At 41.8% G+C, this 25086-nt stretch overlaps 1 protein-coding gene across 2 annotated transcripts in view; it reads left to right on the top strand.

Annotated features, from left to right (window-relative positions):
• Positions 1-24353, top strand: part of PGBD5 (piggyBac transposable element derived 5) — a 73445-nt gene extending 49092 nt beyond the window's left edge. The window contains exons 4-8 of one of the 2 annotated variants that reach the window (XM_085219767.1): positions 2043-2223; positions 9872-10069; positions 15010-15115; positions 16645-16876; positions 20741-24353. In XM_085219767.1, coding sequence (XP_085075893.1) covers positions 2043-2223; positions 9872-10069; positions 15010-15115; positions 16645-16840 — 681 coding nt within the window. In that variant the 3' untranslated portion in view covers positions 16841-16876; positions 20741-24353. Of the gene's footprint in view, positions 1-2042; positions 2224-9871; positions 10070-15009; positions 15116-16644 lie in introns of both variants that reach the window. The other variant, XM_085219766.1, reaches the window with a different exon arrangement.
• The last annotated feature ends 733 nt before the right edge of the window (positions 24354-25086 follow it).

The raw sequence follows: 25086 nt of genomic DNA, 5'->3' as shown, positions 1-25086 counted from the left end.
AAAAAATTACAGAGAGCACTATTGCAAACATACAAGAATTTTTATTCTCTGAGCGCTGTAAAGAAGTTTCTTTTATGAAGGAGTGTGTTGGTAAGATAAATATTTAGGAAGGCAACATTGTGTATTCTGGATGGCGAGTTCTCAAGCAAGTTTAGCAAACACTCATTTTGGATACATCACTCCAACAAACAAGGCACAATTCCCTTTCCCTACACTTGAATACTGAGAAAGTTTCAGCTTCAGAGAAAAGCTGAAATTCCTGAAATTTTCTGAAATTCACAGAATCACAGAATTGCAGAGGCTGGAAAGGACCTCCAGAGATCATTGAGTCCAGCCCAAATTTCTAAAAGATTTGAAGAGGGGAAGTTCTGGAATTCCTAAAAGATTTCAGGGGGAAGTTCTTCACAGAGAGTGGTGAGGAACTGCAACAGGCTGCCCAGATAGGCCCTATTCCTGAAATTGTTTAAGCTAGGTTGGAGGGGCCCTGGGCAGCCTGGTCTAGTACCAGATATGGAGGTTAGTGACCCTGCCTGTGTCAGGGGTTTGGAACTGGATGGTCCTTGGGGTCCCTTCCAACCCAAGCCATTCTGTGATTCTATGAATGTTTCAGAGCCAAAGTCACATAGACGTACCTACCTGGACAGCTTTTTCAGAAAATAAGCATTTGTGTTTATTTAAATCTTTGAAAGTAGCTTGGTGCTGTTTGAATGACTGAATACAGAGTCTGCATCTTTCCAGCAAGTTATTTCTCTTGAGTTTTACAACAAGATAAGGGTCAGACACCTCGTTCATTTTGATGGATGGTGAACTTTAGTGAAAGTTACACTTGTGAAATACTTCCAGAGAAGGCTTCTGTACAAAAGAAAGGTCATGTAGAGGCAGAAAGCACGTAGCAGTGCAGAAGTCTCCTCTTCTAGAGGGGTCATTTATAGGAATGAAAGAAGAGCTTTATTTCAGTGCTCTTTCGGTTGGTGTGAGTATGCTAACTGTGCTGTGTTCAGTTAATTATGCTTTGTTCACATTACTGAGGGATAAATGTTCCTGCTCTCTAACATGTATGTCCACCTGCAGGTGATGGTGGCAACTCTCTTGAAATGCGTAGCCATGTGAGTTGCACAGCAGCAGAACACATGCTAAAACGACTGCAGCCTGCTGCAAATGAGCCAGGCATTTCATTATTAAAAGCAGCGTATTGCACTGTACTCTGCTTCCTGGTTCAGTCTGTTTTGGTGGGTTGTCTCCAAATCCTGATCTAAAAGGATCTCAGATTTAGTGCTGAGCCTGGAGAGTTTGATTAGGATGTTCTGGCTGGTTAAGTATGTATATTGCTGGCTCCTCACATTTAATGGGGGTGCACAGACACTGGTATTGCAGCTTAAGTGACTGCTGCTAACAGAAATAAATCAGAACATTAATGCAGGGAAGCTCATGGGCCATTTCCTTTTGGTCATCTTGTAAAGCCTCTTTGGAACTGAAGTTTCTGTGCTCTCCTTTTGCTGGCATCAATAAAGCCTATACAGACTCAGTAGAACACGTAATCTTTTCTATGACTTGAGTTTTTTTCCTGCCAAGCAAACAGTCTTCCAACTGCACAACAGTGACAGGAACCTCAGGAAGCCCTAAAATGGACGCTATGTTTATTGGTAGCTACAAAAGCTAACCTGAGATAGTTTTAAAATAACAGCTCCTCAAAGGAGCCTTTAGATCATTTGTGCCCAGACTGCTAGTTTTATTTTTTTTATTGTCCGCTTTATTAATATTTTAATAAAAAATAAAAAATAAAAATTTTGTTATTTATATACATTAATTATATTATATATTTTGTACATGACCCAAGACAGTTCCTCTTCAGTCAATGTGGCTCAACTAAGTCCAAAGACTGGAACACTTGTGCTTTAGATATCTGCAGATTATTAAGCGTATCTGCTGCCTTGATCTTCACATTGTCTCCCTTTGAGCAGATGCACTAGCCATTGCATCTGCTTTCTCTGCCTCTGGATTCATTATAATCTGTTGTCTTTTCTCTCTGTTACTCCTTTAAGATTTACGTCCATCTCAAAGAAGGCAGTGGTGCTGACGGGCTGGATGCTTTGAAGAACAAGCCACAGCTGCACAGTATGGTGGCCAAAAGCCTTTGTCAGAATGCCTCTGGGAAGAACTACATTATCTTCACTGGCCCAAGCATTACCAGCCTCAATCTCTTTGAAGAATTTGAGAAGCAAGGTGTGTATTGAGTGATTCACTGGGTTTTAATGATAACAGGCCTAGGGGCCTCCTGCCACTGAATTAAAAAGAACCTCCTAAAAGGCTTCAGTGAGATCTCAATTCTGTGTATGGCTAAGTTAGTCATCCCTCAGAAGAGATTTCATTTATGGAAAGGTACTATGAAGAGTGCTTTTTAAGTTCCATCTATGATCTTCAAATCTTCCAAGCTAAAATGAGGGTATTTAAAGCCCTGGCTTTTGGACTTTGTTAGAAATGTGAGGTCTGATCTTCTGTATGACCTAGGGGATTTTTCAAGGCATTTCCCTATTTGCCTGTGATTTTTTTGTTCCTGTTGCTAAAAGACTAGGGATGCAATGAACCCTTAAAAATGTGTCTTTAGAAGTCCTTGCTAGTTTATTATCAGTTATGGGGTGATAATTTTATGTTGTTGCAAAAGCCCTAGCATAGTTCAGCTTTTTGCTAGTACAAATAAGCCTTGGTAGAAAAGTTGGTATTTGGAAAGCATAATGAACTCTGCATTTGCCAGGAGAATGCCCTCTGTTACACCAGCGTGGCTCCTCCAGCCAGTATCTTGCTAGTGCAGAGAGTAACCTCGAGACATCCTTTCTGTCAAATGCCTCTTCACCTTATGTGAAATAGCTGCATGCTACCTTGCTTTTGGAGATGCTAAAGACTTGTGATTCCCCTTGAATTATAGGCTCTTGCACTCTGGCAATCAGATAAAAGTCATTTCAGTATAATTCTCAGCTAGTTGTTCAGTCAGCGCAGCGTTGTGGTACATGAAGCACTTGAAAGTATACACTATAGGAGGCTCAGGGCTGTTCCCCTTTTCAACTCATGGCTGATGACTGATTTTTGCTTTTGGCATGTTTTCCATTGCAGAAGCTTAAACCCACCTCTACCATTATAGTAATGTGACATGCTCCAAAGCAAAGGGAAACAACTCAGGATTGAGACAATATTTTGATTTGCATCTGAAACAAGCAAACCAGTCAGCTATACCAGTGCTGTAGTTGAGCCCCTCAGTCCCGTACTTCAAAATGCACTGACACTGAGGGCTGTTTCAGGTGCAGAATTTAGCTCCTAAGCTGTTTTAGGTAAACTGGGAGCTCACAGAATGTGAGTAGAATATCAGTGTATTATCACAAAAGAAGTTGTTAATTTTCCAAATGCTGTAAACAGCCGTATGGGAAAAAGTTGAGCGTATTTATGGTGCATTGGAATTACTCTTCTGTTCTGTAGAAAATGACCGGTTATAACCATTACATTTTTAAGGCTAACAAAGCTAGAATGGAAAGTGACTGGTCAGAAAAAGTACAGGATATCCCACATACTCATTGCACATGAAATGTGTCAGTTTAAGCATGAAGAGTGACAGACAAAGAGTCGCACTGTTTCTGCTCAGCTGGGAAAGGAAAAAAACAAATATGGCATCACCCTGTTAGTCCATAACCCCAGTGAAACAGGTAAAACCAGTTGTATGTTATCTATTTACAGATAATTCACATTGTTTACAGAGGTAAATTACTCGTGGGCTTTACACTGAACAGATAATTCTAATTAACAATTTCTAGCAGTAGAACATTCAGTAATAATGTTTTTACCACATGCAATTTGGACTTACTATCTGATCCAATATTCTATTACTATTTTGATCTCAGTTTGACTCATGATTTGTTATATTGCTTCCTGAGACTTTTACAATGTTTGACAGCTGCTTGCAAAATTAAATTTCTGATCTGGTACACTCTATCACTTCCCTTACTGGCTCTGAAAAATAATTTGGAATTCCTATATCATGCATCATAGAATGGCTTAGGTTGGAGGGGACCTTAAAGATCATCTAGTTCCAAACCACCTGCCTTGGGCAGGGTTGCCAACCATTGGATCAGGCTGCCCAGGGCCCCATCCAACCTGGCCTTGAATGCCTCCAGAGAAGGGATATCTATAATTCCAGTGCCTCACCACCCTCTGAGTAAAACACTTATTTCTAACATCTAACCTGAATCTCCCCTATTTTAGTTTAAAGCCATTCCCCATTGTCCTATCACTATCAGATCATGTAAAAAGTTGGTCCTTCTCCTGCTTGTAAGCTCCCTTCGAGTACTGGAAGGCTACAATGAGATCTGCCCATAGCCTTCTCCAAGCTAAACAAGCCCAACCCCCTTAACCTTTCTTCATAGGAGAAGTTCTCCTGCCCTTTGATCATCTTCATGGCCCTCCTCTGACCCACTCCAACAATTCTTCATCCTTCCCCTGCTGGGGGCCCCAGGCCTGGACATAGTTCTCCAAATGGGGCTTCACAAGGGCAGAGTAGAAGTGGAAAATCCCCTCCCTTGCCCTTTTGGTCCTGTCTTTTGATGCAGCCCTGGATACAGTTGGCCTTCTGGGCTGCAAGCATACACTGCTGGCTCATGCCTGGCTTTTCATCTGTGGGGACCCCCAAGTCTTTCTCCGCAGGGTTGCTCTCTCTGAGTTCTTCTCCCAGTCTGTACTTGCAACTGGTATTGCTTCAACCCAAATGCAGCACCTTGCACTTGCTTTGTTAAATTTGATTAGATTCTCATGTGCCCACTTTTCAAGTGTGTCCAGGTCCCACTGTCTGCTGTCCCTCCCTTCTATTGTGCCAACTGCACCACTCACCTTAGTGTCAGCAGCAAATTTGCTGAGAGTACACTCAATCCCTCTGTCTGTGTCACTGATAAAGATGTTGCAGAGCATTAGTCCCAAGATGGACCCTTGGGAGACACCTCTTTTGACTGGCCTCCGCTTGGACATAGAGCTATTGACAACCTTCTGGCTGTAACAGTCCAACCAATTCTTTATCCATCTGGCAGCCCAGGCTTCAAATTCATATATCTCTACAATTTAGAGAAGAAGATGTGATGGGGCGGGACCATGTCAAAGGCCTTGGAGAAGTGCAGGTAGATGACATTGGTTGCCTTTCCCTTTGTTCATCTGTGCCATCACTTCATCATAGAAGGCCACCAGATTGGTGAGGCATGATTTGCCTTTGGTGAAGCTATGCTGGCTGTCTCGGATCTTCTCCACATCTTGCATGTGCCTTAACATCTCTTCTAGGAGGATTCACTTATGATCTTTCCAGGCACAGAGGTGAGTGTAACTGGCCCATAGTTCTCTAGGTCATCCTTTCTCCTTTTCTTAAAAATGGGAGTGATGTTTCTCTTTTTCCAGTCACCAGGGACTTTGCCTGACCACCATGATTTTGCAAATATGATGGAGAGTGCTTTGGTGACCACACGAGTGAGTTCCTTCAGAACCCTTGGATGCATGTCATCTAGCCCCATGGAGCAGATTCCGTTTGCATCTTAGCTTTCATGACTCCATCCCTGCGCATCTGGACAGCATCCCTAGATTCTTCCCAGGCCACCCATCCCCAATCCACTGCTTGTACTTTTTACATAATGAAGGTCACAATGAGAATATGAGAGTGTGTCTGTTTAATAAGGATGTGGGATTGTTTGTGATTACCATGGGTGTTCACTCACAGGTTTCGTAGTGTTGTTGAAGTGGAAGGACTGTGATAAACTATGAGAGATCAGATGCCAAGTGCTGGTAGAATCAGTAGGAGTTCTGGAGGAGAAGTCGAGTACTGACTGTACTGCAGAACAAGAAATGTGTTGCCAGCACCTGTTGGGATCCTGCTGCATTGGCTGTACATTTGGAGAGAGGCAGACAGAGAAGTCTGGACTCAGCCACCAAGCTGATGAATGCTGGACCACATGTTCCACTCTAAGTAGGGGACTGTGCTTGCTCAGCCCAGAGAAGTGAAGGCTTTGGAAGGGACCCAAAAGCAGCCTTCCTGTACCCTGGGGAGGTTATCGGGAGGATGGTGCCAGTTTTTCAGAAGTTCATTGCAAAAAGATGAGAGACAAGAGACGTAAGCGGAACAAAATAATTAGTTCAGATTAGATTTGAGGATTTTCTGAGGACAGTGAAGCAGGCTGCCTGGAGAGAAGTTACAGTCTCCATCCTTGGAAGTTTTCAATCCCAGACAAGATAAAGCAGTCCTGTCTGCCCTCAGAGCTTACTCTGCTTTCAGTAGGGGTTTGAACTAGAGGCCTCCTGAGTTGCCTTCCAACCTGAATTATCCTATAATCTGTTAGTTCCTACGATCCTATGAAAACTTTTGTGGAACTATAAATACCATTAGCTTTCCCTATGCCTCACATGCATTCCTGCAAAAATCACGGTGTTCTTTTTAGAGAGCCTGCTATGTAGCCTTAACTGTACAACAGGACAGAATACGCATCAAGTAAGATAAAGGGCTATCAATGAATATAATTCTAAGGTCTTTGGAGATACCAAGAGATGAGAAAACTTCAAAAAATAAGACTGGGAACTTTGATCTATTTCAAAATCTAAAACCTGAATAGATTAGTTTTCTTTTTCAAGGAACATTCAAAACATTTCTTTTTCTGGCCTCTGAATAGAACTGGAAACCTGCACTGAAATGCCCCAAATTCTCTGTTCTTTGAGCAGACAGCTGCTGTTATTTGCTGTGACAGTCATTCATAGTGCATATTCCTTTTCACTCCTCAAAGCAAAAGTGTTGTTCCCTACGGAGCACAGCATATCCTGAAGCCTCATGTTTCCCTTGAGGATATGAACCCTAAAAATCCCTGTTGTGCTTTCTAAAACCAGCAGGAGCAGCTGGCTCTGTACCGCAGAGCACTTGGACTCAAGCTGCAGGAGCAGACAGCTGGGTGTCCATGGTGCACACAGAATCATTGCAGGGTCCTGTAACACCAAGCACATGGTCTTAAGCAAGCTCACATCTCCTCGTTCCAACAGACCCCTGAGTTGCCATGACCCAGTGTTGCATGAGGATATATGGTTGAAAAATGTGTACTTCTGCCTGAACTGACTTCGGCCTGGATACTTTTGCAAATTGTATCATTTGCACGATTGAATACGCTTCAAAGCAAGCTCTCTGTGGCCTGGAGACCTCGGGAATGAACCTGGATCACTCTGCCACACTTTCTCTTGTTGCTTTAGTCACAGCCCACGCTAGCTTAGGTGCTTGCATTTCTATACAGTTGCTGTTTAAGACTGGTGGGGAGCCTATCTCCTTGTCTCCTGTGCATGCAGCAAACACCTGTTGTGATTTAGACTTAATTACATGCAAAAACTTCATTGATCCAGATGGGCTTAATTTTTATTGCTTCTACTGCTATAGTACCTGGGTGGTTTTTAAAAATTCTATAGATTAAGGGTGTCATCCATGATGAGAGACACCAGTGTATCTCAGAAGCGTTGAGCCTTTCTGTGCTGTGTAGCAGGGAGGTTATGCTGTGTGCTCCTGAGAGAGGAAATGGTTCCCATTATTCTGTGTGAGGATTGAAATATCTGCTGAAGGCTTTCTCCAGGCTTACTGCCTGAGCTAAAGGGAAAGCTGCAATTAATTATTATGGGATTTCAGAGATGTCTGTTACTATTTTGAAGCTCTAGCGCAATAATGTAGTTATTGGCTTGGTTTTATACTGCTGCAGTCTCGTGGAGAGAGTTAGTATCACCCTTCAGTGAGTCATAAACCTTAGGCAGTTCAGGAAAATTCTCAGGCTTATGTGTTGTTAGAGCAGGAAAGTCTTACTATTGGCTAGAAGAAAGCTTTTTAAAATTTTGATGTGTTAACACCTATGTTTGCAGGAACATGACCTCCATGACAGTATTTGCGTACTGTATAGCAAGATAAGAAATTTAAAAAAAAAAAAAAAAAAAAAAAGCATTTCCTCCTGTATTGATTCTAGGCCTGTTGCCATCAGGCTTTTCTTGTCTTTTGTACAGGGAAATTATAGATTTCCAAGGATTGATTTCTTTCCTTAGAAATAACCAGTCAAGTACCTGTCTCTTTCTGAATAAAGCAGCTCCAGTGCTGGTTGACCTTCTGACGTGAGTCTTCTACATTTCTGGTGGAAAAGTCTTAGATCCTCATAGGTGTGCCCACAAAAACTAGACGAATCCTTGAGTATTTGCTATTACTGTATCAGTATTCCATTAATGTTTGTGAACCCTAGTTACTGAGTATGCTTAGAATGCCAGGCTCTATATGAACCAAGGGCAAAGGCTGCACTTGCCTTCAAGAACTTGCATTGTTACAGGCAGACAGGCAGAAGCAGAAGAGTCATGTAAGTGGAAATCCAAGAATACAGGTAATGCTCTTTGGAATCCAGAAACTGTAATCTGTCATAGCATTTCCCATTTAAGGATATCCAATTATCCGTTGTGGAAAATTAAGCATGATGACAATGTTGATTAAATGATCTTAGCTGACATATTAGCTTCAGACTACTGTAGGCTTCAGCTGCCATATGAATGATGTGCACAGATGTCACCTGCTTCCATGCCTATCCATTTTCTCCATGCAGGTGGATTAAAGCAAAGCCTAGAACACTGAAGAAATTTCTATCCAAGATTTCCTCGAGTTTAATTAGCTTGCTCAAGAAGATCTCCTCCTTGAAAGCAGACAGTTATTATTTCATGACCTAGTGAGAAGCTCAAGCATTTTCATTATTAATGTAGTTTCAAAGTCTTGTCTATTCCTAGCTAGCTGCACTGAGATGTACTTTGTGGCATTCAGTGTTATTCAGGAGGAGAAATAGGAGCTAAGATGAGCCTGGGAATAAGGGCTGTGAGGGGAGCTTATAGTTTGGTTTTAGTTCTCACAATCCTACTCTGTTATCAGTTGTCAGATTAATCTTCCCCAGGCCAAGTTCGTTTTGCTTGTGACAGTAACTGATGAATGACCTACCTGTGCTTATCTCAACTCATGAGCTTGTCCATTGTATGTTTTCTCCCTCTCCTGCTGAGGAGGAGAGTGAAAGTGTGGCTTGGTGTGAACCTGATGACCAACCAAAGAAAACCTACCACAGGGTTTTTGTCTCCTTTCCCTAAAATCTGCTCTCATGAAACGTTATATTTCCATCTTCTCCATCATTTACAGCATGCATTTTTTTTAATTGACCCATGGTTTCAGTAGTTCTTAAATGCCTATCCTTGATTTCTTTAATAAACTAGATTATGCATGTACAAGAAATGTCAAGATAAAGAACAAGAATTGGATGGCACAGTGAAACAGCAGATTAAACCAGAGTTTGTCAGCTGTGTATATTATGAAAGGTATAATAGGAGCAATGTATGAGACTTCAGTTAACAGTGAAGATGTTACAGCTTTCTTTCCTTCTTTGCTCCCTCCACAATTTATTCTCTCAGTTAAACATGAAAGACTCTCTTGGATCATAAATTTTGATTTGTTCCATAATACACATCACTGCTTATATTTTTCAGTCCAATTTAAAACATGTTGTGAAGAATATTACATGGATTATAGATGTCATTATTGAGAAGACACCCTGCATTCTTCTCCTTGTCACTGCACTGTGTCTGTGCAGGAAATGTCAGTACATTTCATCTTAAAAGCAGGCTTTCTGCACTTGTCTCAGTTTCCAGAGCCATTCGGAATGGACACAAATGTTAGGTACTGCAGGCAGAAGCAATTGGGTGATGTATTTGTTGGACTACAGTGTTGTAGGACAAGCTATTTTCTAGTCAGGTCAGTTGGACTTGCTCTGTTGCTCCTGCTTTTTGGGTGATGTTTTGCTGATAGTGCTTTTTTCACGTGCAGAAATTTACTGCTGTGGGTTGCTGAGCGCCAGGAAGAGCGACTGTACAGGCCTACCTCCGTCCATGCTGAACAACCCTGACACTCCCCAGTCCAGAGGACAATACAGAATAAGAATGAAGGGAAATATGTCCTTGATCTGCTGGTACAACAAAGGGCATTTCCGTTTTCTGACTAACGCCTATTCACCGGTTCAACAAGGTAAGCAGTATTCCTGCTGCTCATGTGGAAAGTGCAGATGGTTTAAGTGACAAGGCAAGATGAGTCATGGAGTTTGATTATAAGCCTGAACAAAGAGCATAATATCCTAGAGAAATGATTGCAGTAGCGATGACTTCCCTTTTGTGTCTACTTACAGCTATTATATTTTGCTATTCAAAGGTTAAAAGCCTATTGCTAATGCAGCATCCTTTGCCTGTACTGGTAAAGACTGTATCCTTTTAGATATAAAGACAATATCTTTGCTGGTGGTCAGAGAAGGGGAGTGTTGTATGACGCTATACTAGTCACATTTGCAAAATATCTTGTAGGATTGCTGCTGCAGAAAAAATAATAAATGACATGATGTACTTAAAACTCAGAGTAGGTCCTACAATTAATTTATCTTATCCAGTAAAAACACAGTCACAAACAAATGTATTTTTGCCAGAAGCAAATTAAGGCTTCCTGTTACGCTAAATTGATTTTAGCAGTTGATGAAAAGAAACAAAAAGAGATAACTTGAATAGTTCAAATGATGGCAAAAAGCTTCTTGATGACTAAAATCTTTTCCATTTCAAAAATATATAAATATTTTAAAGTTCACTTAGAAACTATATGATACAACATGACAACTTAACTCTTTGAAAATCAGTATCAGTGAAAATGTTGCTTCAGTTTCTCTTCATTTTATTACTCAGAATTACATGTAACTGTCTGAGATAAACCACTAAGTGTAAAGCCACCAATTCACAAGCATCACAGGCTCACGTTCTGAGCCCCACTGTCATCTCTACCACGAGCTATGCAGAAGATGGGCTTTGGTGACAGGGCGAGTTAATTGCCCCTTTCAGAGAAGGGCCATGAGCAGGCTGGAGTTGGTGGTGGCCCTCCCAGTGGTTTAAGGTTCTTTGGTTAGGACTTGTGCGTGTGTTGGGTAAGACCTCACAGTGCTCACCAAATGCCTGCCGGGACAGCCAAGATAGTTCAGGGTGAATCAGAGCAGAAAACTGAGAGGTTTTTTCAGAGCTGCACTGGGGAGAAAAGAGTCTCCAGTGAAGGTCTGAGAACAGATGGAGGTTCAGCAGGAGGGTAAGAGACCAGATTGCTTGCCTCTAATTTGGCATCTCTGAAGTCAGTGCAGCAAGAGTGGTTGAAGGCAACTTGACCACCAAAGTCTCCTCTAAATGGTGTAAACATGGAGGAGGAAGAAATTTGTGTTCCTTGAGGCAATCCTGAAGCACAGACTTGCTGAGTAAGTGTGTTAAGTGGGAGAGGAGTAAGGAGTAAATGGGACTGAAATCTACATGGAGCAATCAGACAGACACTGGAGCCAGTGGGATTACTTGACAATAAATTGTGCATTTCCACACTGAGCATAAACGTTAGTGAGAGTGGAGAGGCCATGAAAACAAAACATAAAAGAGATGGACAAAGCAAAACCTAGAGTGAGAACAGAGGTGGGTGTAGCTAATAGTGAGCTATATATTGCAATTTAAAGAAAAGTAGGGAAGGTAAACATTGCATATACTTGGAGGGCAAATCCCACCCAAGCCAGAGGCACTGGGAGGGCAGTACTCTTGTCACCGTTGATCTATGAGTGCTTGAGTGCTATTCTTAGATACAGCACATTATTTATTATAGATGTTTTGAAGCAGTATGTCATAATATATCATCTTGGATGCTAAAGGATGAGTCTTATTCCTTTAGTTTTGCAAAAAAAAAAAAAAAAAAAAGCCTCTTTAGTCTGCTGTGAAATACAAATTTTCTGCCTAGAACAAAAATTCAGTGTTTTTTTAATTTCCCTTAAGTTTTAACTTGAGTTGAATTTTCTTTTGTGTCAGTACCGCAGAAGTCAAAAGCAATTGGGATTCCCAGAGAGTAAAAAGTTACCCTTAATGTAAACCAGGTGATATGCTGGTCCAAACCTTCCTGTCTGGGTGACATGGCTGCATTTTGTTTTCCACTCAAGATCTGGAACCAGCTTTCCACACATCTCCAGGGCTGTGTTCTAGAAATAACAAAAATCCTCTCTACTTTTTTATTTTTTTAATTTTTAAACGAAGCAAAACAGAGAAGGCAGCAACCTCTCTTGCTGCACAGCAGGATAACCAGAAACTCGGAATCCTGGGATTTCTGGTCTATGGAAGGAATAGGGAGCTTCAGGGTCCCTGGTGTTGTGTAGTGTTCCCAGCCTGCTGGAGACCGTGAAAATCCCATGGCTTTGGCAGCATGCAGAGCTGGAAACATCAGCTCCTTTGCAAGCTGTTAAGGGGCTGGGCTGCTTTCTTTTAAGCATATTATGTTTAAGCAGAAACTTATTGAACTCAGGATCCTTTGGAGAAGTAGCTTCTTTCTGAGAAGAGCTTTCGCAGATGCCAGCTCTACTTAGAAACTGTTTATATATTAGACATTAGCTAACGATAAAAAATGAAGTTTGAGCTACACGTGCAGAGGACAAGGACCAAAAAGCTGCACAGGTGACACGGTCTCACCAGCAACTGGTGGTGGTAAAAGGTTGATGTAGGGTTTAACACTTAGGAATATGGACTAGATAGAAAGCTAAAGAGAGACAAGGGAGCATGGAGAGGCAGCTGGAGAGGAGACAGTGGTAACGACAACGAAGCATGATCAGGAGCCAACTGCTAATAACATCCTACTGACACAGCCAGTATCAAATGCTGCAGTTCCCTGGGAAGCTCTCATTAGCTTCTCCTTGCTGTCCATGCCTTTTCTGTCCACCCTGCCTTGAAGATTGTACAACGGGAACCAAAAAAAGATGGGAGATGTGGAAGCATTGCATTTGTGTACACTGCTTTGATAAGCAAGCCCCAGTGTGGTTCTTAGTCCTGGAGGAGCTGGAGCGAGGAATGCCTGCTGACATCTTTGTTTCCTGAAAAAAATTCTAATTGCAAAATTGGAAAGCCTGGGGTAAGATGCGCAATGTTAAAAAATATATTTCAGGACAGGGAAGCTCTAGGATTATAACCTTAAATTTGCACGTGTCCTTTCTGAGGTTGAAATCATGGGGTTGTGCCCAAGTATGGTGAGAGTTAGGATGGAATGAGGGCAAGCCCTTGAACATTAGGCCTTATGCAAAGCTGTCTGTCTGCAGCTCTGATAAAGAACTGTAACAAATTTACACCCAGATCAAAAGCCATATAGCACTTGGAATGTGTAACAATCCAAACCTAAAGCTGATGCCAGCAGCCTGCATCAGAGCGGCAGGCAGGCAGGAGAAGGCAGGCTGCAGCGCAGGCAGTGTTCTCCCCTGGAAGGCTGCCAAGGACTGAGCACAGTGATGCTGGGGGAGGACCAGGAGGGGAAATAACTCATCTGAGGTGCCGGTGAGTCAGCTTGCTTGGGGCTTCCTGCCACAGAGACTTGCAGCCATGAATGACCCAGCTCCGAGGGGGGCTGCCTCGTAGCTATGGAATAAGCTTAGAGAAGGCCATAAAAGTAATGTGCATATGAAGCTATGTAATGTTCTCAGTACAGAGGAACACTGCACAGAATATAATAGAAAGTGAGAGGGAGTGTGTGGTGCCCACATAGTTGCCGTCAAATGCATTGTTAAGGATTGTGAATACAAATCAAATTGCAAAGGAAATATAAATTCTCGAAGGGAAGACGAAGGGGAGAAGAGAGAGGACATTTACACCCTGTTTTGGAGGGGAAGAGGTGAGAGTGTTGAACGTTTTAAAGGTGATATTGTTTTCAACTCATGAAAAATCAGAATTTAAAAACCCCAAATAAATTGCTGCGTGGCTCAGCAGTAACATGACATTTAGTATGTGTCACAAGTCTTGCTTCAAAATAGAGCCTGCCAGCTAGGACAGCACAGGGGGCTTGACAGAGATAATGGATGGAATGAGACTTCCAGCTGAAGGAATGAAATGGTGAAGTCTGCAATCAAAACGTGAGGAGCATTTTAGGGATGACTGTAAAAGACTTGGCAAAAGAAAGGAAATGGGAGCTTGAAGGTTGAAGAAGTGAGGAAGCCCAGGATCATATCTGTACTGAAACAATGCTGAGAAAGAATACAGCTAAGCCTTTGCTTCTCTAGAGTTGGAGAAAAACACTTGTGCCTAGCAGGGAGCAGGGATCATCCCTAGACAGTAATCTGTAGCCGTGGAGCAAGAGATGGTCCATACTGTGTAGATCTGACAATCAAACGCTGAAGGAATATGAAGTCAAAAATGAGGGAACAGACTCAGTAAGGTACTACAAATTTATTTCATTCATCCTTCCCTTCTGCAGACAGCCGCCCCTGCTGAATGGGAAGGATATGGAAGACTGGAGTAAAGGAAAGAGCTAGGGCAGTTTCTTGGAAGAGCATTGGGCTCATAAATACTGCGGTAGTGTTGGAAGAAGCCAGTGAAAGACACACCAAACAAACTGAGGCTACTGTCATTGTTGTTTTTTTTTTGTTTGTTTGTTTTTGCCAAGTAGCACCCACTGAAGTGGAAGTCCTGTTGCTTTTGTTCTTCAGAGGCAGATATGAGGAAGGGACTCATTTCAAGGGACCTGTTTAGGACTATTAGAACTCAAAGCAGGAAATATCAAGTCACAGCTCTAGAGTTGCCCACAACTCATTGTGAACTAACAGAAGAGAGACTAATACACTGTTGGTAGTGGGCTGCTGTAGGACTAGGATAGTGTTTTTTTTTCCTGAAACGTGGTGAGAACATTTGTCTCCACAACACCTTTTCACCTCCAACTAAATATTGATTCATCTTCCTTTTTCCCTTGTTCAATGTACTATCAACGAAAAAAATGTCAAATTAGCATCTCCATTCCGGGTAACAGAGGGGCCGCCTCCTGGTTTTGGGACAGAAACTTGCAAAAATTTATTTTATAATGCTCAATGTATGTAAACTGTATCTTTCAATGGCTACACCTATCATGTGGATTTAAAACTGTTATGTTTCTAATTGATGCAGGAGTTATAATTAAGAGAAAAAGTGGAGAAATTCCATGCCCCTTGGCGGTTGAAGCATTTGCTGCTCACCTTAGCTATATCTGCAAATATGACGACAAATACAGCAAGTAAGTGAGAAGGGGTTGGGGGTGAGGGAGTTTATTTCTTTCATTCCTTCTCCATGTTGAACTGCAGCTGTGAGCCCAGTCCTGCTTTCACTTAATTCATTTCTGTCAAAACTCTTGTTCTAATCAAAGATCAGAATCTGTCTCTGCACAGTGGTGAGAGCTGCACTGCTAGATGCACTGTAGAGAATCTCCGCAGGAGTACAGAGATGAATGAACACTCATCATTAAGCACATTGCATTTTCTACCGCTTCCTTTCACCTTTTGAATAATCTGAAAGACCTGCTATTCTCGTTTTGGCTCTATCTACCTACCTACCAGTCCAAAAAAGAAAATTATGAGTCTCATGTTCTTAGCATCTTGAAAATGACTTGTAAGAGGAGTTGGGAAGATGAGCCAAGAGGCAGATGATGTTCTTAGCCACATCAGATTCAAGGCTAAGTTGAGAATTCAGCAAAGGTCTCCAAGTCTCTCAGGGTAGCTCAGTCTCCACTCCTATCAGCAGGTGGTGATTATCTGTCTTGGTGATATTTGAGCCACCTTGAGCCAGAAGATGCTCAGCTGCGAATACAGAGCCAATCTAGGTGAATTGTAAGAACAGAATATAGATATCTGGGCTTCTGGATTTCATTTGATGTCCTCATTGCTAGCTCTTAATGTAACGGAGAAACAGAGACAAGTATAACAGCAGTGGGGAAGCTTGGCTGTGGGAGTAGCAGTGAGATGCAGATGATTTCATGAGCTGAAAACTGAGGAGAAAAAGCAGCAGAGATTTTCTAAATTAATCTGAGCAAAGTAGCAAGAATTGGGTATGTGGAAAGCAACGCGAAAAGAGATTAGGTAGTAGATTTAAATGATTACTAAAAAAAAAAAAAAAGAAAATAGAAAAGTGGAAAATTTTATGATTGAAGAGAATATTCTGGTAATCCTAGAATTAGTCAGAACCTAAATATAAGGTGGTCAGTCTGTCCTAGTTCTTCTGCCTTATGGAGAGGAGGTGCTCTGCATACCAGCACTGTATGCTCTGTTTCTGCCCCCATATCCTCCCACATACTGTTGACAACAGCAGAAATAATTTTTCTCTTACAGTTGAAATAATTGAGAGAGACATCAGCAGTATTCCCTAAATTGTAACCAAATGGGCCTGAGTCTTTTATTTTAGTTACAGTCTGAAGGGATTCAGACCAATGGCTCCCAGCATTTGGGTGTTTGTCACAGGCAAGCTCTAGAAGTATAGCATCAGGTTTTTTTGCTGTGTGCAGAGGTGAATGCTGCTGAGGTTTTGGCTCCTGAAACAAGGACACTGCTAGAAATTTCCAAAACTGAAGAGACAGGCAACTAACTGTAAATGATTTAAAATACAAAGTACAGAATTCTTGAAGATCATTCTTGCACTTGGCAGTAAGTACTGGTCCTGCTTCCCTTTTGCATAATCTTCTTCTAGGGTTATTTCTTGCCTTCCAGATGAAAGTGATGGCTGAATACTGTTTGTTTATTTGTTTGTTTGTTGCCTTTTCTCTTGGCTTTGTAGATATTTTATTTCTCACAAACCAAACAAGACCTGGCAGCAAGTATTCTGGTTTGCCATCAGCATTGCTATAAACAATGCCTACATCCTCTACAAGATGTCAGAGGCCTACCATGTGATGAGGTATAGCCGTGCACAGTTTGGTGAAAGACTTGTAAAGGAGCTTCTGGGCTTGGAAGACATCTCACCTTTCCATTGATGTAACGTTCTTGGAGGCATAGGCAGGATGTGGAAGGTAAGCAGAAGAAAATACCACACCTGCAACAGCAAAGCAAGGAACTTCTGACACCACCAGTGCTGTCCTTATCCAAAAAACAACAAGTGATGCCACTAGAGAGGTGGAAACTTTTGTTCCTAGTAGCAGCTGGATGTAAACATGTTCCGCAGAAAGTGCCACAAGAAACGCTGACACAGAATTGCATATGTGAATGCCCTGTGGGTATCTGTACACCGGAAATGGACTTGTTGTCTCTCAATGCCATTCATTAAACAGGGTCATCTTGTAAAGTCATGCTTGGGCTCAGTACTTTCCACAAGCTGAGATAACTCAGCAGGCCCAGGTGGGCATTGCATAGAAATCTATACCTTATTTGGAGTTACTCAATTCTGGGACAAATAGTGTAAGTCTGTACCGTGGGCTGTGGTTGAGAGTGCCAACCACCTTGTAGGAATTGTTGCTGTCCTCACAGTGTGCTAAAAGAAGCAATTCCAAGACATGAACCCCAAATAGCATATTGACAAACAAAACCTTTAAAGCAGGCAGCCAGGAACTGAGAACTGATTAAGACTTTTTTCTTTCTTTTTTTCTTTTTAAAGCGTAAGGCAATTTGATCCCCCGTAGAACACAGCAAGATTAGAAGAAACAAAATACATGAGTAAATTTAAAATGGAAAAACGTGACACTGATATTTTTTTTTTTTAAACCAAGATGAAACATTTTATACATGAACAGTGAGTGAATTAATACTGCCTCACATCTTAACTGCCATGGCAGTTAAGATCTGTTGGTATATAGATCAGAAATAAAAGCATAACAATCATATTTTTTCTTGATTTCAGCTTGTATGTTGCTTTAAAGTCTAACATAATGGACTGTTAAATGGATAACAAAAACAGTTGGTTTAATTTCCTTTTGTAAGTGTCAAGACTTTTCAGTCCAGTTTGGAACTTCGTTTGGCACACAGTTGGCAGGAAGAAAATAATTCACTAATAGCTGTGCATTTCACATTATCACTGCGGGATGTTCTGTAGGAATTCTTCTCACTAGAACACAGGGCTGGTTGCAGTAGCTGTAATTAAGCAGATTACTTGTTTATCAAAATAACATAGCACTGTGTTTTGCAAAAAGAAAGAAGTCCAGTTGGAGCCAGAAATAAAACATCACTAAAACAGAGCAAGCCTAAAGAGTTCACCTGAGTCACACTGTAGAGGACAAGCATTGTCATATGCTGGTGCCTGTGGCTGAGCTGCTACAGTTTGGCATTGGTGGAATCTGAAGGCAGTAAAGCTTTGGGAAGCAGTGGAGAGCGAGGGAAGTATGTTTGAAACAGGAGAGAATTGGTATGGAAGTTAAATACTGCCCTGCCCTCTACACATTACTGATTTCAGTCCACAACTCAATCACCAAAAAAAGTTTGTATTCTAAAGGTTATCAGTGATGGAAACAGACAGAGTTGTATTAACTTACAGGGCACAAACCATGTTGCTAGAAGAACCAACTGATTTTTGGTCCCCAAGCTTAGTATTTCCTGAGAAATTTTATCAAAGAACGATTTGGGCTGATTCAAGAGGGATGGAGAGAGTGATTGATTAAATAATCAGTATAATCCTCACTAGTTTATATGAAGGGTCATGAACATGAATTTCAGAACTGCCTGAATTCCATTGCTATGACCATCAGATATGCCAAGGCACTGCAAATGCATATTGTGTAAATCATCAGGGGCTGGTAAATTATTGACTGGCCCAAGGAGAATCCTTGCACTGACAGCTTTCTGTTTCCATCAACGTTTTGATTTTTGGAGTAAGCTTAGGCAGATCTCACCTAGTTGCAGGAAAGTAAAGGGACAGCCAACACTTCAGTGGTTCTGCTTGCAGTACCACCTGGAGACTGCCCCACCTGTCCTGCTCTGCCTGCCAGCCACAAGATGAGTGACAAACTACAGGTTTCTTAAGTAAGTGCCCATTTTCTCAGTCCACAATGTCTCCGTCCTGGAAAAGAGAATAGCAAAAATTACAACCGTATGCACTGGAGGCCTCAGAGCCTCAAGAGGAAGGGGAGGGTTTGTACCACTGTAAATCCTTGGCAGTGCTGGGTTATAGAGGGCCCTGAAGATGAGTTCAAATCTCCTTGTCCCAGCAGGGAATGGAGATGATCCTTCTGCAGACTAAATGTGTGATGTGGCTGGGTCTTACCGGTCTTCTAAATATCCTAAGTGGAGGGGGGAAGAGGCTAGCGTGAAATATGAAAAACAAATGTTCAGCCCTCAGTTTCCATTTCTTAAGAAACTCCAGAGATACCTGAAGGCAAACGGTGTTATTGTTGTGAGATCTCTGCTCAGGCAGTGCTGGCTTTCATTGTGACAGGATGAATAGTGACAAATTCATTATGCCCTGTAAGTTTATATGGCAGTCAGAGTCAGGCTAGTAAGGATAGGTGTGGCAGGAACTCTGCAGGTCAAACGTTGCATGAACAATAGCTGCTGGGAGCCCATTCCCCTGCTAAACCAGAGCATTTGCAAGATGCTGATGCCCCCAGCAGCAATGCAGAGGGTTGCAGGGCTTCCTAGGAGCTGCTTTGCATGTCTGAGGAGCAAGCACAGCACTCTCCAGCTGTGTTGTAGCCCCTTCAGCTAGAGCTGGAGCCCTTTGCAAATTATTACATCATTACTGTGTGTGCTTGAAGGCCTGGATCTATGCCTTCCCATTTAGAAAATGCCTTTTCTTTTTCAGGTGTCAGTAGGTCCAAGGCTTTGGAACATTGAGTTTTTCTACTAACTTATGTTGTTAATTATGTGGATTACTTGAGCTAAAATGACGAGGTCCTAGCTTTTTGCCTCAGGGACTGGGTCCTGAGTAGTTTTCCCTAGAATTGGTGTTGATGGGGGATTACACAGTGGCTGACTATTACAGGGAAGATGCTTTAGTCTCCTTTTGCAAAGGAGAAAAATTTAAACAAAATTATAGCTTTGCAATGAATTTCATTTTCTTAGCCTTAACCATCCTTCATCATTTTGAACAGGTGCCCTAAGCATGCACAAACATTCCATAAGTAAGCAAAAATATTTATATATATTTGTATGTACAAAATGCCTGAATTTTGGCTCTGAAAGCCAACAAGCAGAACCCACCAAAGCATAGTTTATATCCACAGATAACTGTTCCACCTTATCTTCTCATCTATTGACTTGGAGTGGATAGGGTTGAGGAAAGTTAGGATTTCTCCTTGTTGAAAAAGCATCTTGCACTTTCTCTAAGTTACTATTAAAAACAAAAACAAAAACCACACACGCAAAAAACAAAAAAAAAAAAAAACAAAAAAAAAAAAACAAAGAAAAAAAAAAGAAACAACAAAACAAAAAAAATCCAGCAAAGTAATCAAGGAAGAAATTAAATGAGATTAAAAAGCAAAAGTTCATTAATTGCAGCTCAGATTCTGTAGCATTTCCTTTACTGCCAATTGGCTGACTCAGATTTGGTTTTTTCCACCTGCCTGTAACACTAAAGCTTCTCCCTAGATAAAGGGAAAAAAGAAAAGATTTAGTCTCAAAGTAGTGCAAGGATGCTAGTTGTACTGTGCACGTGTATGTTAATTGTGCAATGGCTTGTGAAATGACACCAAGTTTTTTTTTTTGTTTTTTTTTTTTTTGTATTCTTGAGACAATCTGGGTAAGAGATCTTAAAGCTCCGCAGTGGCTAAAAGACAGTAGAAATGTCAACCAAGTCACAGAAGAACTTCTGTACATTTTTCTAGGAAAGAGAGTTTGAAGCTGAAATAGACATGGGATCAGGAAGACTCATGTCTCTCCTGCTGAACTGAATTTTAATTCATCTGTACTTCTGAAAATGATTTAACTATGGTATGCAAACTCTGTTTCAGAGAACCAAGACCATCAGTGAGACATACTGACCATCTTCTATGCACAGTGCTTCTTTCAAGAAATGTCTGTCCTGCCACGATCCATTCTTGGAAAGCATTTCTTTCCTTGTGCATAATATAACAATATGACAAGAGCTCAGAAGCCACTGTGAAATGGTTTCCACTGGTGTTGTCTTAGTTGAAAAATGCTCCAAGGGCTTGCAGAAACTGCCATTTTTTACTTCAGTCCATTTGTGCACTCAACACTAGGGCACAATTTAAAGACACCTCTTCTCTGTTTTCCATTTCTTTTCTCTGGCCCCAGCTTTTCTTCATTTACAGTGACATCCCAGTGCCACTAATAGGTACAACTTTGCTTTCTTCAGAAAAATATATTTACCCATTTCCAGACTGGCATGAAGGAGAGCAACTCCAAGCCCTTTCATCACCTTCAGCTCTGCTTCTGTGGCTGTGGCTTTTTTGCTGAAGGGTTGTTGCTTTTTTTTCCTTCTGGCATTTAGTAGACTGCCTTGAGCTGTGGGTAGTTAAAGAAGCTTCCACTGGCTTTGTGTCTTGCATGTGTTAGCATCCACTAGTCCTGCAGCTGATTTCAGTGATGAGCAGAGGTTTATGCTGCACTGATAGCTCTGTGTGTCTACCTCTTGGAAAGTGCTCTTACAACGGTGGTAGTCATCAGACACCATTATCCTTTCACATGGGAGCTTTCCCCTTCATAATCAGTGAGGCACAGCAGAGATAAAAGCATGATGAAACTGTAAAATGGGGCTTGCACTCTTACTGATTAAGTCCATGTTCTGTGTTTTCAGCAACTTTGTTCTTTGTCAGTTGTGCTTTTCCAAACTAAAACTGGGAGCAGGACAGACGTCATCCGGCTTTGCAGCAAGGGCTGTGGGAGCACAGCACGGGTTCTTTGCACATATAGGCCTATATGAGTCAAAACCAAGCTGTGCTAAAGGTAAGAAAAAGCTGAATAAAGTAGAGCAGCCCAGCCTGCCAGGGAAGCACGGAGCAGGGATATAAACAGAGAATCCAAAGCTCTGCTGTAGGCTAGTCATCAGTGCAAAATTCAAAGAAATAATTACAAAGGCTGTCTTGAGGAAAGTATGAAGTCTTCCATCCATCCCTGCTGTGGAACATACCACAGCAATTTCTGATTACTGTGACTGGTGTGAGATTGTCTGTAAAACAAGAATACATCTCAGTCTGATTGAGAAAAACAAGCAAGTGTCAAAAAAAAAAAAAAAAAAAAGTTAGTGATGTTTTGAAAGGTGAGAAACTTCAGCTTCAAAACATTTATGTATTTGGTCTTTGTTAACTAGGCTATTTTGCACAGAGCTCAGCACCTGCTTAGATGTAAGCCTATTGCCAGTGCTAGTTGGTATGTTTCTTCTTGTAAAGGCTCTTCCCAAACCAACATTTCCTTCCAGAAGCATTTTGAACTCGAACTGGAATGGCCATTTTATGGTCATCTCGCTGTTGGGGAACAGCTGAGTATATCCACGCTTCTGTACAAAATTTCTCATTCTTTAGCCCTGAAGAACTTCCTGGCCAACAATGCCTTTGGAGCTCATGCTGATCATCCCACCAGCTCTTGGTCAGTCTGGAACAGGTGACAACAGAGTTGGCCTTTCCATTTACTTTTGTAGTATTACTTCACTGATCCTTCCTGATATTTTAAAAATCACAGATGGAACAGGGTATTGTTTCTGAAGCCTTTACTAATTGCGGTCACTGTGAAGGTGTTCCTATTTTGCCCCATTACTGCTGCCCCACCAAGTTTCATATGGGCCGAAGAGATAGAGGCATCGCCTACCTACTGCTCCCATTGGAATGGCTGTGAAAGCTCTCAGCGCTGTCCAAGTGGTTATGGTGTGTTTTTGTTATCAATGGTTTGGTTTTCTTTTCCTTTTTCTCTCTCTTTTTTTTCTTTTTTTTTCTTTTCCCTTTTATTTAAACCCTTCACACTTACCAGTCAGACTGGTGAGCAGCTGTTAGGTATCACAGAAAGGCCTTACGTGGTAAATCCCTTTTGTATCACTCTTCTGAAGTAACGACTGCTAGCATTAGATGTCAAAGTGGTCCACACAATGTGTAGTGCAAAAATTCTATCCGTGAAAACATTACTCTGCAAAAGTGCTCATTTGATGTAACTGCAACAATTTTGGAATGCTTGGGGAATCTGGATGGAGAACCTAGTGGGAAAGGAGCATGGTACCATGCTGTAGGGCTGGGACATTCAGGATCCAATTGGATAAGCAGAGAAAGGCAAGATGAGTGCCCATACACCTCTGTTCATTAGAATCAAAAAGCCTGCAAACGCTTCTACTCTTCAAGTATTTACAGAATGCTCTGGATTTCAAACAGAGCACTCAATTTCACTAGTTACCAAAAAAGCCTGGAAACAATGAAAAAGAGCCCAGTACACTAGGTTCATCTGTCCAGAGCCTCAACCCACTCGGTGTCAAAGTTATGATGTAGTCCTTTTCTTCAAATAATCTGTGCCAAGGTGTGTGCAAAATGTGCTGAACTATTTGCATCTCTCTGTGAAACCAAGTTACTCATTTGATGGAAAACGAATTGAAGGTCTCACACTTACTTTTGCAGCCTGGATTTTTCCTCTGTTTGTAAGCCAAATATTTGCCTGGCATTTCAGTGCAGAAATTAAAAATAACTTTACCCTGTGTTTTGAAGAGAGATCAGGAACAGCAAAACAAAGATTTTTGCCACAGGTGAGGCTAAGTGGTGCAATAAAAAGGCAGAGGGAACAGAAGAGGCTGGGCATGCAGAAGAAAGGAGCCAGATGATCCCTCCTAACTTATCTGTCAGCATGTGCACTCCCCTTCCCCTGCTGCCTTGAATCCAAAAGAAAAGGCTGATGTTTAATACAACCACTCTGCACAGCCACTCCACTGCTAGCTTTGCTCCATGCTTTTGCTTACACTGTGCAGTTTGGTAGTCACAGAGCAGGGAGTGCAAGGAAGGGAAGCTGAGGGGGTACCACGGGAGAGATGGGAGCGATGGGAATTCTGGAAAAGGAATCTCCCCATCCACATCTCATTCCAATTTATAGATAAAATGTTAAAGTGACATTCCATCTAATGCGGCAACTGCACCAAACACAAAGCTGTCAGAGCGCTTTCAAAACAGTTCCATTGGGCTGTGCTTACATCAGCGATTACAATTCTGTTGCAGAGTTCCATATTCCTAAAAATTCCAGAGATTTCTGTTGAAAATGTAAATCCCACAGATAAAGCATACACTGCAACTGCTTTCTTTTCTTTTTTTTTTTTCTCTGAGCAGTTTTCTAACAGCCACGTCTTTTGGGGAAATGCATGTGTGTGACCTCTTCGCAGAGCAATCCACAGCTGTGTTTCTGCATGGGACAGGGAACTACTTTTGTGACACTGGTTTTGTTCTACACAAAGGCACGCTTGCAATAAATTTTTACAAGTTTTGTACACCATGAGCTAAATTCTGAGTTCCAAAAAAGTGAAGTGTGGCAACAATAACAAAATGGATTTATAGTATCACTCTGATATCTTGTCATGTGAATTTATTTCTTCAACGATGTTTGTTTACAATCAGCAACTTTGAAATACAGTCAGATATATTACCGGTTGCTTTTCTGTCTCGTTCTTTTCTAGAATAGCTTTGGTAATTTGTTTAGGTGAAAGGATGTGGAGAAAATACCCACAGATAAATTACATATTCTCACTCTCAGACTACTATAGACCAAAAACCTGATTCCTTTACCTGGCCACTGAGTATACATATTCTTCTGAAAGAACTGAGTGCAGACAGAGCCCCAGGTCTCCAGCACAGGCTGCACACAGAAAGGGAAGGGCCCTGCTGCCCCCAACACCCTGGTCAGTGCCTCCTGCTGCCCCTAGGGCTGAGCACAGGGACAGGGGCTCCAGAAATCTCTGCTGAATGGTGATGGCCCTTTGTCCTTGCTGCTCTGTCCCTGCCTTGCCAAGCTTTATCTGACCACCAGCAGTACATACTGGAACCATCACCCACATGCCAAGTGCGTGGCATTTGCAGAAAAAGCTAAATGCATATCGCATGGTTGCAACCCTAATCCACAAAGGAAGCAGAAACCTCACAAGAGAAAACTTACGTGAGGCTACGGTATCTCTTTGCCAGCAAATAAAGGAGAGATTTCCCCCATGCTATGTGCCTGTGTCCCCCCAAGGACCAGGCTGTATAGTGTGTGTGGCTCAGCACTAACCTCTTGCTGGGATGTGTCAGGTACCTGCTGTACCTTTATCTTGCTCACGACGTATTTCTTCCTAGTAACCAGTATTTTCCATGGGAAGAAGTCTAGTTTGCATCTAAATTGTCCA

Source organism: Meleagris gallopavo, chromosome 2, assembly GCF_905368555.1.
Source record: "Meleagris gallopavo chromosome 2, MGAL_WU_HG_1.1, whole genome shotgun sequence".
NCBI lineage: Eukaryota > Metazoa > Chordata > Aves > Galliformes > Phasianidae > Meleagris > Meleagris gallopavo.
The sequence above is the reverse complement of the archived record's forward strand: the minus strand, read 5'-3'. Positions and strand labels throughout refer to the sequence as shown.